This window comes from Colletotrichum destructivum, chromosome 5 (genome assembly GCF_034447905.1).
Source record: "Colletotrichum destructivum chromosome 5, complete sequence".
Classification (NCBI taxonomy): domain Eukaryota; kingdom Fungi; phylum Ascomycota; class Sordariomycetes; order Glomerellales; family Glomerellaceae; genus Colletotrichum; species Colletotrichum destructivum.
Genome location: NC_085900.1, coordinates 5,204,722 through 5,218,449, shown reverse-complemented (window position 1 = coordinate 5,218,449; position 13,728 = coordinate 5,204,722). Strand labels below are relative to the sequence as shown.

The 13,728-nt window shown below is 56.5% G+C and overlaps 2 protein-coding genes across 2 annotated transcripts; one reads left to right on the top strand and one right to left on the bottom strand.

Moving 5' to 3' along the window:
- Positions 1–1,370: 1,370 nt before the first annotated feature.
- Positions 1,371–4,916, bottom strand: CDEST_09143 (uncharacterized protein). The gene is made up of 2 exons (XM_062925302.1): positions 3,997–4,916; positions 1,371–3,775 (listed from the first exon to the last, which is right to left on the bottom strand). The coding sequence occupies exon 2, from the start codon at positions 3,214–3,216 to the stop codon at positions 1,540–1,542; it is 1,677 nt and encodes a 558-aa protein (XP_062781353.1). The 5' UTR covers positions 3,217–3,775; positions 3,997–4,916; the 3' UTR covers positions 1,371–1,539.
- Positions 4,917–11,459: 6,543 nt separating this feature from the next.
- On the top strand, positions 11,460–13,451 carry CDEST_09142 (Putative GPI mannosyltransferase 2). Its single transcript, XM_062925301.1, has 2 exons — positions 11,460–12,648; positions 12,915–13,451. The coding sequence occupies exons 1-2, from the start codon at positions 11,759–11,761 to the stop codon at positions 13,336–13,338; spliced, it is 1,314 nt and encodes a 437-aa protein (XP_062781352.1). The 5' UTR covers positions 11,460–11,758; the 3' UTR covers positions 13,339–13,451.
- Positions 13,452–13,728: the final 277 nt, after the last annotated feature.

Sequence of the window (13,728 nt, the reverse complement as noted above, 5' to 3'; positions counted from 1 at the left end):
AAGCTTTCGTACCGCTTACATTGACCGGCGTGTTGATAGACGCCACCATCCCCATATTCCTCCGGTGTCCGATCAATCGGTTGATATTGGCCATTCGCTGCGCTTTGATTGGGTTCTAAGTGCACATGTTGTGCCCGCGCTCTCGGGTAAGCATGCGCTTCAGGAAGGGGAACACTTCTCGCCGCCACGGCATCGGCCCTCTGGCCGTTGCGGCGCCGGGACCGGCGTCCAGGGAGAATGATTGTGATACATCCGAACTTCCACTCGCCCATTCTTTTTGTATTATTGCCCAGATTGATGTCTCTGATCTCTGCCAGATCTTTATTCAATGTTGAAGCGAGAGCGGCGGCCTCGATTTTTGCTTGCCGGGATTCCGTTCGGAGCTCTATGTTAGATTTTCAAGTAGCAACGTTCAATTGCCCTGTGCGAATTCCAAGACTGTTTCTCCCGTTTTGTAGACCCAAGACGACGAGAACACGTTGACTGATCCACTACACCATGGGAAAACGTCGTTGGTCACATCTTTCAGAAGACAATTGACTCACCTTTCCTTCCTACACGCTTTACAACACACATAAAACGAAGCTACAACAGGAAATGGCCCTTTTCAAGTGGTAATTAAGGATTTCTTCACGTGTACTGAAACTTTCAACGGGACAACTGCAGTTGAAACATCTCTAAACGGACTGCCAGGTCCTACGCAACAATTCCTGCGTTTCCCAGCCCCAGCAACGCTTCCACGTGATTGAAGATGGCTAAGCAAGCGACAACATCGTCAAATAACTTGTGTTAACGCCGAGGGTTGCTAAGACTGGGTTTTTATTACCTCTTGAGCATAAAATCTAGCCTGTCGACCAGAATCCGACAGATGGACGCATCCATCCGGGTCCCGGAACCCCGGACCACTGACACTGTAAGCAATATGGCCCCGCACGGTCCATGTCCGGAGCGGGTCCCTCCGCCGATCATGCCGGTCATAAGCGCATCGCCCATCAAGATCGCCCGCCAGGATTACATTACGCTCTGATCTCTGAACTCAGTTTCGTTCCCCTCGCTCTCCTCCCCTCCACCCCGGATGGGCCACAGTTTCCTCGGGACCGCTGCACCCGGCCCGGGCGAACGTTTCCGTTTGACTTGCCATCTCCGGAAGCCCCTTTCCCCCACTCAGCCTTACTCACATGTCGCAGTCTTGGTGAACTGCGAACGCTGCTCACTCTTGTTAAAGATGTCGATCGTTGCAGCCATTGGCGCCAACGATTAGATGCCTCGTGACGACGTTCCTCAAAGGCAGCTGTAGGTCGATGTGTCACACACTTTTGGTCGCAGTTGACATTTAGTAATAAACCACATTACAGTGAACAAAGTACTTTGAATAGTTTTGAAAAATTGAATATCTGGGTATACCTATGCTTGGGGATAATAATACAGCTACAAATGGTGTGCTGGGGGTCTGCCCACTTTGGGTCCTGTTTCTGCGTCTATGCGCGCGGTTTCCTATGTACTGTTTCCGTATTTCTTGTCTTTTGCGGTTTCTGTTTTTCAAGCAGCTGCTGTCTTCCGCGATGTCAAGCGGTGACCCCAGTCGCGGATTCTCCTTGACAACGTCCTCTTCATAGGTACGGGCTCGAGTACCTTCTCAAGTTTGCCCATATCGTCCGCAAAGGCGGCATGGTCGGTCGTGACGGCCTCGCCTTCAAGTTTGGTCTGTCGCCGGTGCATGAAGGCCGCGCCAGATGAAAATGTCCTTTTGGGCATCACTGGTGCCAGCTGGGCCATGACCTGCTGCTGCGCCAGAGGTGGTGAGGTGATCTGGCTCATTTCTGTTGACGTCACCGGAAAGGTTGAGGCTCGGGTCTGGCACAAGCTGTTACCACTTACGGTGCGCGAGTGCACGGGGCGGGAGCTGGCAGAAGCCGGCGGCGACGGGGTAGAGGCCCAGCCTTGGCCATGACGAAGGGACACCCAGACCGAAGTTACGGCGATGAGGATTCGCGTGGTTTCGTCGACAGGGTGGGTTTCGCGTTTCGTCGTTGCCAGGGCTGGCGATGGAGGGGATGAAGGTTCGTTGCCGCCACTGTGGTCTGTGCTGAGGGGTCTCGTTGGAGGGTAGCGACCAGACGATTGTGACACCGTTGTGTAGTTGTCGAGGATCTCGAGGTTCGTCGGCGTCAAAGTTGCCATGACGGGATGTCGCCGAAGCTCGGGGTCGAGAATGCTGAAGGTGAACTTGTATTCCGAGGCTGGCGCAGGTGTCGAGACGGCCGTGCAGGTAGCGGTGGGCAGCGGCCTAGCGTTCCGTCTAACCCATCTCGCCGTCGTCGCGTGACCTGCGTCATCGACGTGCACAAAGTCGTACGATCCGTTGCTCGTCTGAGTGGCCGTCCACACTGAGCCATCGGCGAGAACAATTTCCGTCTGGTCCGATGAGTCCCTCCTCTCGCCTTCTCTGCGCGCCACGGGCGAGATGACAGCCACCAGATCTCTCTTGTCCAGATCCTTCTCGTCGCCGTCCGAGTCGTCGGCGGGCGTGTCGTAGTCCTCGCTTTTGGCCAAGATGAGACCGTTCATACCCAGCTGTCCCTTGACCCTGAACATCTTGGGGAATCGGCGTGCCAGGCGGGGCAGGATAACGGTGCCAGCAATCATGCTCGAAGGGAGGACGTCAATGGCCGGCATGGGTCGCTTGTCGCTGGATAGTTGTTGCAGCTGGAGCAGCAGCCGCGGACGGATCTGAACGAATCGGCGTTGTTTTGTGCGTAGCTTCGGCGGCGGGTAGGCCAGGAGATAGTTTGTGCATTGCCTTGCGGCCCTCCTCGACCTCTTGGACCTGATGACGGTGCTCGTGTCGCTCACCTCCGACACCAGGCTGCCCTCGTCCTCGCTGACACCATCGAGGCCGTGCGAATCCTCGACCACGACGGTGGGCTCTTCCTCGAATCGCACGACAAGGTCCTTCCGTGGCAGAAGGTCAGAAACAGGCCGGTTCCTGCGCACACTCGGCCGAGGAGAGGGCGAGGGTCCCTGTAATGACAGACGGCGGTTGATGATCTGGGTGGCGGATTCGGTGTCGTCGGCAGAAAAAGATGCTCGCGGTAGGGGTGATGCACCTAATGAGGAACGAAGAAGGATCCGTCTGCGCGCAGGCTGGGGACCATTGGTGGAGGGCTTGTTAGAATACTCGTGGCCATGCAAGCTGGCGCCCGAGTGGAGAAACATGATGATTATCTGAGTGAGATAGACTGTGGTGATGAAGGCATAGGCGCAGTTGAATCGGAACGGTCTTGTTCAGCCAAACAAGGTCGATAGATGTGCGGCAGTTTCCTGTGTTCGTGTTCTGTGTTTCTCTCAAGACGAAACACAACGTCACTGGTAGAAGTGGTTTAAACCCGCGTATGCGTCAGAGGTGCGAAAGTTGATCGGTCGAGCTCTCGGGTCTCCTTCTACTTGCAGCTGATCAGAAGAATGAGGGGGTTGTGAATGGTGCCCGGTGACCGTTGTAGTGCAGCTCCGAGTTTGACAAGTCCGTTTTCTCAGGTTGAGTCAATAAAACACAGGGTGTCACGTCACACCTGGATCGTAAGTGTGCCTGACGTGGGATCGATCGCTACGGCGACCGACAAAAGAATGATGGTCGACACGACGATACTTCTGAACGGTTGCGGTAGAGGCGTTGGGATGAGGCGGACCAACGAACAAAGAACGGGACCAGGTGGGTAGAAAAGGGGGGGACGTCAACCTCAGGGAGTGTGGGAGTGAGCAGGGAAATGGGCGCGTCCTACATGTAAATCACCTAGTGTCAGCCTAGAGACTCTTGTCCGTTGAGGCTCAGCCCAGATAGGCTGGGAGATGGAAAGGCGCGGATGGCTTGAACATGGCTTGAGGGGCGTGACTCGTAAGCAGCCAGTGGTCCCAAAAAAGCAGTCGGCCTTGACGGGGTTGGGCGTGCGGCGGCGGACACGCGCGGGAGAGCGAAGGGAAAGTGTGAGACTGGCTTACCTTGTGTTGTGGTTGAGCTGGGTCGATCAAGGCTTCTCCACCGCGCATACAAGAGTTGGACGACGTTGGAACGGCACGCAGAAAGATCGCAAGGAAGGGAAGACGAAAATTCGGTGGCGATGAGTAGTGCAAGTCGTTCGTCGTGTGTTGTCGTGAGACGTCGCGGGCTGATGGTATGCGATGTGAGTTAGTGGGCGTTGGGTTGAATGGAGTATCGTGGTATGGCGAGAGACTGGAGGTTGAGGAGGAAATGGAACTGAAGTGGTGGAAGAGACGGCCACCAGGGTCCAGATAGATAGATATCGTAGTGTAAGTTGATGGAAAGTCAAATGTCAAGGCCAAGGGCCAAGGGCGGACAGGTCAGGTCAAGAGTAGTAAAGGGTATCGTAGTGTATGTAGCTTGGGGGTAAAGGCGGTGGTGGTGGTGGTGGTGGGGTGGGCCTAGAGGGTACACCGTTTGTTTGTGCCGGAGTACGGATAGCTGAGCTGAGGAGGGACGGAGCCGGAAAGGAATGATATCAGTCCTTTTCACTCTCGCAGTGCACTGTGTGGTGTGGTGCGTGTGCGTGTGCGCGTGCGCGTGTACGTGGGAGACTGAGAGAGAGGGAATCCCTGTTTTCAAGGTTGACTCTGTGGCGGTGGTTGCAGTGGCCGAAGCAGCGGGAACCTAGACTTTCTCGGGTGCAATGGTCGCCGTCTGATACGTACACAGTACGCTCGCTGTTCTCTGTACAGGCGGGTAGGGGGTACCTTACACTACCAGGTGCGAGGTTTGAGTTAGAATGCAAAGTAGAGGAGGAACAAGAAAGAAAAAAATCAGAAAAAGAGGGCTAGCTCTGGGGGGCGGAATCAAGGCGAACCGGTCTGCCGGAAGTAGGAGAAGAAGAGGAGGAGGAGAAGGTGAGGATGCAGAGTGAAAGATGCGAGAGAGGAGGAAGAGAGGTTGGGGAGGAGGTGGGAAGGAGGTACGTCTTATTTGGCGGGCGAAAGGCAGCGGAGAAAGGTATCGAGTACGTACCCTTTGGAGAGGGAGGAGAGAGGGGGGCAATTGACGATGCGATGACCCCTCCCAGGGCAAAATGCGAAGGAGCAAGGGCAGGAAATTGAAAGAGCGGTGCGGTCGTTGTTGCTCGCTTTGGGGGGCACTCCCGGTCTGCTCCTGCACCAAGTATTTGTGATGCAGCGTCTGATGTTTGTCCGTACAGGGAGTAGAGTATGAGCAGGTAGGTAGGTATGTAGGTAGGTAGGTACAAATAATGCGCAGCAGATAGACATCTAATACAGAGTATCCGTGCCGCTTGCTTCTTGCCCGTGTAGTATCTGTACAGGTAAATAATTGATGAATGATGAATCAGTTGGGTGGGCGATGGATCATTACATGTATCGCAGATGACCGGTACGTACCCGAAGCGGAAATCCAGGGGAACCCATCGTGGAAGCCTGGAAGCTCCCGACGCGGATGCCGTGGATGCAAGCCCCAGAAAACCCGGGCAAAGGCTGCTCGCTGTCTGGAAGCCTGTGTCCGTCTCCGTGGACCATCGTGGAGATGCACATGGAGACTGCGTTGACTCGTGACGCTTCTCTTCATCAAAGAGCCGCCCGCCGGTGGAGTTGCAGAGTGAAATCATCATCGACCACGATCAATAGGCTCTCCGTCGGAAATCCCCTCACGTTCTTGCTACTGGTTCCCCGGCGCACTGAGGTGGCCAAACCTAGCCCGGGTGCCTGTAGTGCGGACTCGCCCGGTGGCTTGTTTCTCTCACTCTCTCACTCTATTTGCACAATGCACTAAAGCACCTTGATTTAGCCACATTCTCAACGCTACCGAGTTGCCTAGTCTAGATACTACTTGGATAGTGGGAAGTCCTTCATCGTCGTCGTGGTCCCTCGAGCTCAGCCCGACCGTTTTGAATTCCTCGGAACTGTTCGTCGTTCGTCTGGTCCGGCCTGGCCTGTGGAATGTCTTGTACTATTTTGTGACACTGGCAAGCCCACGCACGATAACATAACACAATGCAAAGTGTTGTGCCAGCTTGCTCCTCTTTTCCACACCGACGACAAGGCACCGCTGTAGCCCTCCACTTCCATCTCTCCATCGGCTCGTCGGCGAACTGCGAGACCCCAGATCGGACGGACTGCCTTTCCTTGCACCGCCTGCGCCGATGCTCCTCCAAGTACCGTTCGAGTGGGCTCTGTTCCACAGCTTCTCTCGTCTTCGTCACCTTCTCTGGGTAGTTTGTCCGCAAGGGTGAGTGAGGGGCAACATCAGATCAATGCTCTGTCCATTGCTCCAGGCAGGCCCCACGCTTCGTCCTTCTGTATCAGCACCGCCGTCCGTGCGTGCGCCTCTGTCTCGTGAGCTGCGCTGCGCTGCTTAACGCAACTTGCGTTGCCCTACGCAAGATGAGAAACAGGGAAGAGGGAGGGGAGATCCGCTGTGCAGACGGGAGGGAAGAGATAGACTGCAGTGTGCAGTCCCCAGACGCAATGACAGACGGATGTCAAATGTGCGTGTCTGTGTTCCATTTGATTGACACCACCGTCGGCCGGCCCTTCGCCCACCCGTCGCCATCCTCGCTGTCTTCACTTTCCCTCCTACCCTCCAAACGATCATCAATCCCAAATTCTGTTGCCTCAGTAAAACACGGCTACCGAAAGGGAGGTGCCCGGAAAGCCTGTTTGGTTTTGTCGTCCTGTCCTTTGTCCCGGGAGCTGGGGAAGCCCGGGGAACACGCTGCTATATTCAGCTACACTGTGAGTATGATGTACTGTACTCTCTCCTGTGCATTGTATACAGATACTCTGTATCTGTATTTGTATCCGTATCAGTGTGTGTACATGTATTTCAGTTCCTGCTGCACGTCTCCCTCCCGCCACGGGATGGGTTATCCCGAGTCCAGCCAAATGGACTGTGTGCTGGCAGTCCGTCAGGGACAGGCCTTGCTGGACGCCGATGACGATGGGCAATCGGATCGATCTCCAATGGTTCGCTTTCCGAACTGACTGTCTTTCGTCGTCCATTTCCCAATTTTCCACGTTCGCAGACATCTCGAAACCCTCTCACACATGCTGCTGTTAACAATACGATGTACTTGGGGCCGCTTTCAAATCCCAGGGTCGACGTGCAACATTGACTGGTGTCAAAGATAGATGCCCAGACTGGCGATCCGAATCACTGGAGACCTTTCCCATCAAAAATCGAGTTGCCGCCACCCCCGATCGGGCACGGGGCCAATGGGCACTCGCAGCTCGCGTGGTAGTTTGTGGGTGTGCCATAATATCGCGCTCGGATTGGGCGGGCGGGTAGCTCGGGGGATCCCTTGCAAGCTCTTCTCGGCAGGGTACGGGGGTTCATCTTCTCTCCCCTCCAAGAAAAAAGGGGATGGAGTGCCAGTGGGCTGGGCGTCCCAAGATGCGCAAGCCGTAAACCTTTGCGATCCTTTCCTCTCTCTCTCTCCCACTCTCTCTCAAGCCTCTGCACCTCCACTCTGCTCTGCCACACAGTGCTGATGCCAACATTCCCGCTTATTGGTGAGCAAACATGGCCTTTGTGTGCCGTTCTGTCTTGGCGGGCTGGCAGATTGCAACTTTGCTGGCAACGCTGGCCTGGTGGCTTACCGAAGGTTGACTCGGGGTTTTGGGTGACACCAACTCTGACATGGCCGTGGTAGCGCCGCCAACACGGCTCTGCTGGCAGTGGTAAACGCATCGGTGGGTGGGCGTTGGTGAGAAAGAAAGAAAAAAGTGGTGAGGCGGGAGACGGGCGCCATCGCAGCCAAAGACTCGCTGGTCTCCTCACTCCCCCCCCTCCCTTTCCCCATCGCAGTCCTCCGCGTGAGACGTACGTCTCGAGCCGACGGAAGTGCTAGATCAGACCAGACCGTCTAGTGATTCCAGGGCGTCCGCACCTAATGCGGCTGGCAAACTCTGGCGAGGACGCCGGAGCTGCCTTGGCTGCGACACGTCGCAGTTGGGCGTGTCGACGCCCGGAAACAGGCCAGTCGGTGACATGTGGAAGTTTGGTTGTTTCGTTTCGAGCGCTTGTTTCGCCCAATCTCTCGGCCAGAATGATGGTCGACACATACAAAGTAACGCCATCGCCCCAGATAGGGGAATCATTCGCGATGCCCAATCGTGTCCCTGCCGGCTTTGGGCCTCACGAGCCCCCCAGCCGGGTTGGAAATGCAATACAATGCTGGACGTCCAGCCCAGTCCAGCGGGCACGCCGTGCCTGCACTGGCGCCGTGACGTGTTGAGCGGCATGCTGTGTTAGTGTCTCCAGAGAGAGGGTTTGGCCATCACAATCGCCAGTTCGGGCAAATAGAGAGCTCGTCAAAGGCCGCATGATTCTTCGTGTCTTGTCACATAACCAATATTCCTCTCGGTCGGCCATATAAAAGACAGGGACGGGGGGTAAGACGATTTTGGGGAGGGGGGGTGAGTCAACGTCCAGGCTGATCTGTTCGCTGCAAGGCGATGCGATGCGGAATCGACACCTGCGTTGCGATGGACAAATAGCAGGACCGTAATCCGAGACAATTCCAGACGTGCAACGGCGGTGAGGTCTGCAAGGCACGTACTGTGTCTTGCTCAAGGACCAATGTCGAGACGAGCTGCTTTGTCTGAGCTCCAGCAAGCCGCCTACCCCAATCAGCGCGAGATATCGGGCACATCCATCAGCGAAGCCATGTTGGCACAGGACATAGGCTAAGGTATCGAGTGGCGTGCTTCTCATGAATGAGAGTTGCCCCAGCCTGCCGATTGCTCCCTTGCCGCTTCCTCCGAGGTCGCGAACGCCGCAGCCTTATCGTTCGTCAGCCGGGTTCCGCAAACGTCGGCAGTCGAAAGCACCATCAGCCATTACGTCGCGATCACCGATGCCGTCACCGAGACCGAGAGTTCAACTCGAGCCAAAAGGATACAATACAAGTCCCGGCAGCAAACGCGATTAGGCTCGCGAGGTCCCGCCAAGCCGGCGAATACCTTATCGCAAAGCAAGGCGGTCGCTGATTGCGACGCAGAGAAATAAGGTAAGAGGCGTGAAGGTCAGACGGCTGCAGCGGCCAATCCGGTGGCTGTGCGTGGAGCCAAACGGACGTCGACTGTCAGGTCCGGTGACACCCTTATACATATTGTACCGGCGAAGGGGGACGTCTTGGGACGTCTTGGGTACGAAGCTTAACCAGAGACTGGCCGTGTCTCTTGGCCGTCTCAGCCAGAACGTTCAGGGCAAAAAGCAAGTTGCAGAGGTCAGACGGAGCTGTGTTGTCAGTTGGGGACAAGAGAGAAGGGACTGAACTGCCTCGGTTACGAGTACGATGTACGCATCGCAAGAGATGGAACGACTAGGGTGAGCTTTTGTGGAACGGATCCTTCTTCTTCTTCTTCTTCTTCTTCTTCTTCTTATTCTCGGGGTCCAGGCTCCGGTCGCGAAGTGCCCGATGCGACGTGCCTCGCATAAGACAATGATGCGGAAGCAGATGTAGATGTAGATGCACATGTAGAGGCACAATGTCCTAAGCTTGCAGCCTCCAACAATGAGCATTGAGGGCAAGCCCGGTCCAGGTGGATCCTTTGGGGAAAAGAAGGACTGACCTTCAGTTCGCTGCTGCCGCACGACGAAAGGCGTAGAAGGTCGGAGCGGCGGCGGCGGTGCCGGCGGCGGCATGGTTTCCGCTCCAACACCGATTCCCTCCCCGACGCAAGGACGGGGCCTACCCTGTCTTCCTGTTCTGGTTCTGATATTCCAACTTATCCGGCCGCACTTCCTCACTCGGGAGCCGAGACTCATCTCATTCACTTCACCACTCGACATTGTGAGATACGAAATGCACCCATGGTCTCACTCTGGTGCTTCTGCCACTGCCGCCCCAATCCGCTCGTGTGTTCTTGCTCGCATTTGCACATGCTTTGCCCGCCGTCCAGGTGAGACTTGGATACCACCTACTGTAGGTAGGTCCGGTTTGATCTAGCCTGATGGGAAATCTGGATCAGCCGCCAGCCCGCTTTTCCACTCACGCGCATCCCCCCCCGCCCTCGCTGCTGCAGCGGATCTACCGGGAGTTGGCTCGCGGGTTGACTGGTGGAGAGCCCAAGACTGACTTGACTAGTCGGTCGGTTGACTCTGATTTGATGTTTGGCGGAAGTGGTGGTGGCTCACTTGCATCCTTAGCCCCAAGTCTTCTGTTGGGTGGTGCTCCTGTCGGGAAGTGGTCTGTCTGCCCTGTCATTTCCCTGCCTCATGGATCGATGGCTGCATGGCATCGCTCGCCGGTTCACATGGGCGGTCAGCAAACGCGACCGAATGTGGAATAAGCCGGCACATCACTGCGTCCAGCTTCGAGCCTCGCCATCCCTTGCCTCTCCGGCCTGGCGGCCCACGTGCATGTGCGTAGGTAGCTCCTGGTTAAGCTGCCTAGTGTTTCTGTCGGAATGAGCAGCACACTGAGCAAAGCGGGCTGTGTAGGACAATGAGATATGAGCTTCTAAAAATGAGATGCTCTCATCTCATTTCGCACCAGTATGGAATGCTCATCGTGGGTTTCAGGGGGTGGGAAGCACCCAGGGGCGGCAAATTCAGGGGATGAAGCTCCTGTCAGAGCCCCTCCATTCTACAAGCCAGGGGAGTGAGACGGAGAGTCAGTGGACGGAGCCAGCCCTGTACAGTGGGACACGCCAGGGCCTTCGCCACGCCAGGGTCTTTGCCATGCCACACTCTCCCTGTTCCCCCCTTCTGTGCTGGACGGACGGTTTGATTGCCGGGAACTTCATGGAGGGGGAAGCTCTTTGATGCCTGGGCTGGAGGGGGGGGGCAAAGAAGGCTGGAATTGAGGGGCACCTGACGGGGTTTATCCACTGATTGTCTCCGCTAATGGACAATCCTGAATCCTGGGAGCGAGCTGGGCACAGTCCTCACTCATGTGTTCTGACTCTTGATTTTGGAGATGCTAGGCGAATCTCGAGTATCCGTACGGTACTCTATATTCGCACACTACAGAGGATTGGCAGGTGCATGACAGGCACGATTGACCCGCTGATTCGGACGAACCCTTGGATCGCCTTCACGAAGAAGAAATGGAGTAGTTAGAAAAAGAAAAAAAAAAAAGGGCTGAGGAAAAAGCGGAGGAAAAAAAAAACTCATATCGCCCACTTCGACTTCAGATCGGGGCCCGCCCGCAGTGAAGCTGCCCCGAACTCCGGCTGGGCGGCAGCAACTGTGTTGTACTCTGTACTCTACTCTGTATAGAAAAGAGGGAAAGGGGATATTGCAGGGGGGGATCGATAAAGAGGGCCCCGGTCCGGTCTCCGACTTGTTCCGTGCAGCGCACACCGATTGGCGCCAGCTCACCGAGAGCTCACCAGGCTCACCGGTCCCAATTTCGAATCCAATTGGCCAAGTGGTATCCCCCCGGCGCCTTGTCCCGGGCACGGCGCAAAGACTCGCCTCCGATAACCTCACAACAACGCAACCAGCCGGATCTCGTGGGGCAATCCATCCATCCATTCATTCCTCCATCCACCGACACTAAGGCATTCAAACTTTGTTGCTGTCTGCCCTACCTTTCGTTTTGTTTTATCTTTTCTCTTTTTTGTTTGTCATCTTGCAGTGGGACCCTTCCCCCCCACGTTACGCACTCTCTCTCCGACCGCTTGGCAATTCGCTCTCCCGCTTTATTGTATCGCTGCCCGGGTCCGCGGCATCTCCCGCCCATCACCCTCTCCGGCAGGCATCCTCGTCCGACGTCATCCTGCCCATCCAGCCATGCTCGCCCGCCATGCCTCCCACCCACGCCAGACGCTCGTGGCGGCTTTCGTCGCCTGGAAGGTCCTCCTGCTGGCCGTCGCCCTGGGCAGCGCCGTGGCCCCGTCCTACGACACCTCGACGACGCTGATGCTCCGGCGCAACGAGTCGGACCTCTCCATCATCACCCGCCTGACGCGCTGGGACGCCTTGTACTTCACCCAGTCCGCCCGCCGCGGCTACCTTTTCGAGCAGGAATGGGCCTTCAATGCCGGACTACCCTTCATAGTGTCGGTCCTCGTCAAGGCTGCGCACCTGCTCGGCGCCGAGGGCGATGGTACCGGCGCCCTGGAAGCGGCCTTCGGCATCGTCGTCGCCCACGCTGCACATCTCTTTGCGGTACTCATGCTCCACGAGCTGACGCTAAAGCTCTTCTCCCGTCGCCCATTGGCCTTCCTCTCTGCCCTGCTTCACATCCTCTCCCCGGCGGGTCTCTTCCTCTCGGCACCCTACGCCGAGAGTCTCTGCGCGTTCTTCTCCTTCGCCGGCTATTACGTCCTCGCCTCCATCTCGGCCCTTCCCAAGGGCTCTCTTTCGTGGACCGGGGGCCAAATCCTCGCCGGCGCCATCTTTGGTCTCGCCACGGCTTCTCGCTCCAACGGGCTCCTGAACGGCCTGCCCTTTGCCATCGAGTGCCTAATGATCCTGCCCCCGCTCCTTGCCAGCCCTACGGACCTCAAGACCTTTGCGGCTCTGTTTGGCCCCGTCGCCGGCGGGCTCCTCGTGGCAACCGGGTCCGTCGTGCCCCAAGCGCTGGCATGGCTGCGATACTGTTCCGGCGCATCCGAGCCGCGCGCATGGTGCGCCCGGGCCGTGCCCAGCATCTACTCTTTTGTACAGGAACATTACTGGTAAGTACACACGCACATACGCGCGCCCCTCCTCGCCCTCGGCGTCAATTTTTTTCCCCCCTCGTCAGTTTGCCTTTTCCCTCCCCCGGCCCTGACAAACCTGCTTTGGGTGCTCACCGGAGTCCGTCGGGTGTTTGTTGAGCGGCACTTGCGGAGATTTGAGGTGGGATCTAGTCGGTGTGTGGGAAAAGACTTTTTTTTCTTCCTCTTCCTTTCTTCATTCTTTGATGTCTTAATCGGGTTTACTAATGTTCTGAGTCACGCAGGGGAGTGGGCTTGTTCCGCTATTGGACGCCATCAAACGTTCCTCTGTTTATCCTCGCCGCCCCGGTGCTAGGATTGCTAATCGTTTCCGGCTGGGATGTCATGAGCAGGCCTTCGGGGTTGGCGCGGAGTCCGACGGCGGAGGGGCAGGCGGCGCCGCGGAATGGCGCGACGTCGCCGCTGGTCTTCTCCATGGCGACGATCCAGGTCCTGCTCGCCGTCTTAGCCATCACGACGTACCATGTGCAAATCATCACGAGGATCGCGTCCGGGTACGCCGTGTGGTACTGGTGGGTTGCTGGGTGTCTGCTGGACGACGGCGCCGACGGCAAGCGCCGGGATTTGGGCAACAAGATTGTGACCTTTTCGGTCATGTATGCTGCGATCCAGGGTGTGTTGTTTGCGTCGTTTCTCCCGCCTGCTTGAGATACCCGGGCCCTACCGCTGCGGCGCATGGGTCCCTGCTCATCATACCTACCTACAGTACCAAATAAACTTTTCTTCTTCTTCTTTTTCTTCTTTTTAGTATCATTAGTAATAGTCCCGTGATAAGGACCTCCTACGGATGACGAGACTCGTGCCATGTGCGATCGCCGCCAATGTCAATTAGTGATCATCTCGGATAGCATGGAAAGCTCTTGGGCCCTTCTCTGGACCCTGTGCATGCCGGAGGGGCGTTCAGAACAGAAAGTCAAAAGCCTTGCGCATGAGGTGCAGTCCAAGCAATGTGACCTTGGCATGAAGGATGATGTCAGGGCACGGAGGTCGGTTGACGTTCCCGTCACGTTCATGCCATCTTCTTGCCAAGACATCGCG

Excerpts from the sequence above, each read along its gene's own strand:
- CDEST_09143 (XM_062925302.1), bottom strand. The coding sequence starts at position 3,216 with ATGTTTCTCCACTCGGGCGCCAGCTTGCATGGCCACGAGTATTCTAAC.
- CDEST_09142 (XM_062925301.1), top strand. The coding sequence starts at position 11,759 with ATGCTCGCCCGCCATGCCTCCCACCCACGCCAGACGCTCGTGGCGGCT. Across the intron at positions 12,649-12,914 it reads TTTGTACAGGAACATTACTG|GGGAGTGGGCTTGTTCCGCT; the intron begins GTAAGTACACAC and ends TGAGTCACGCAG.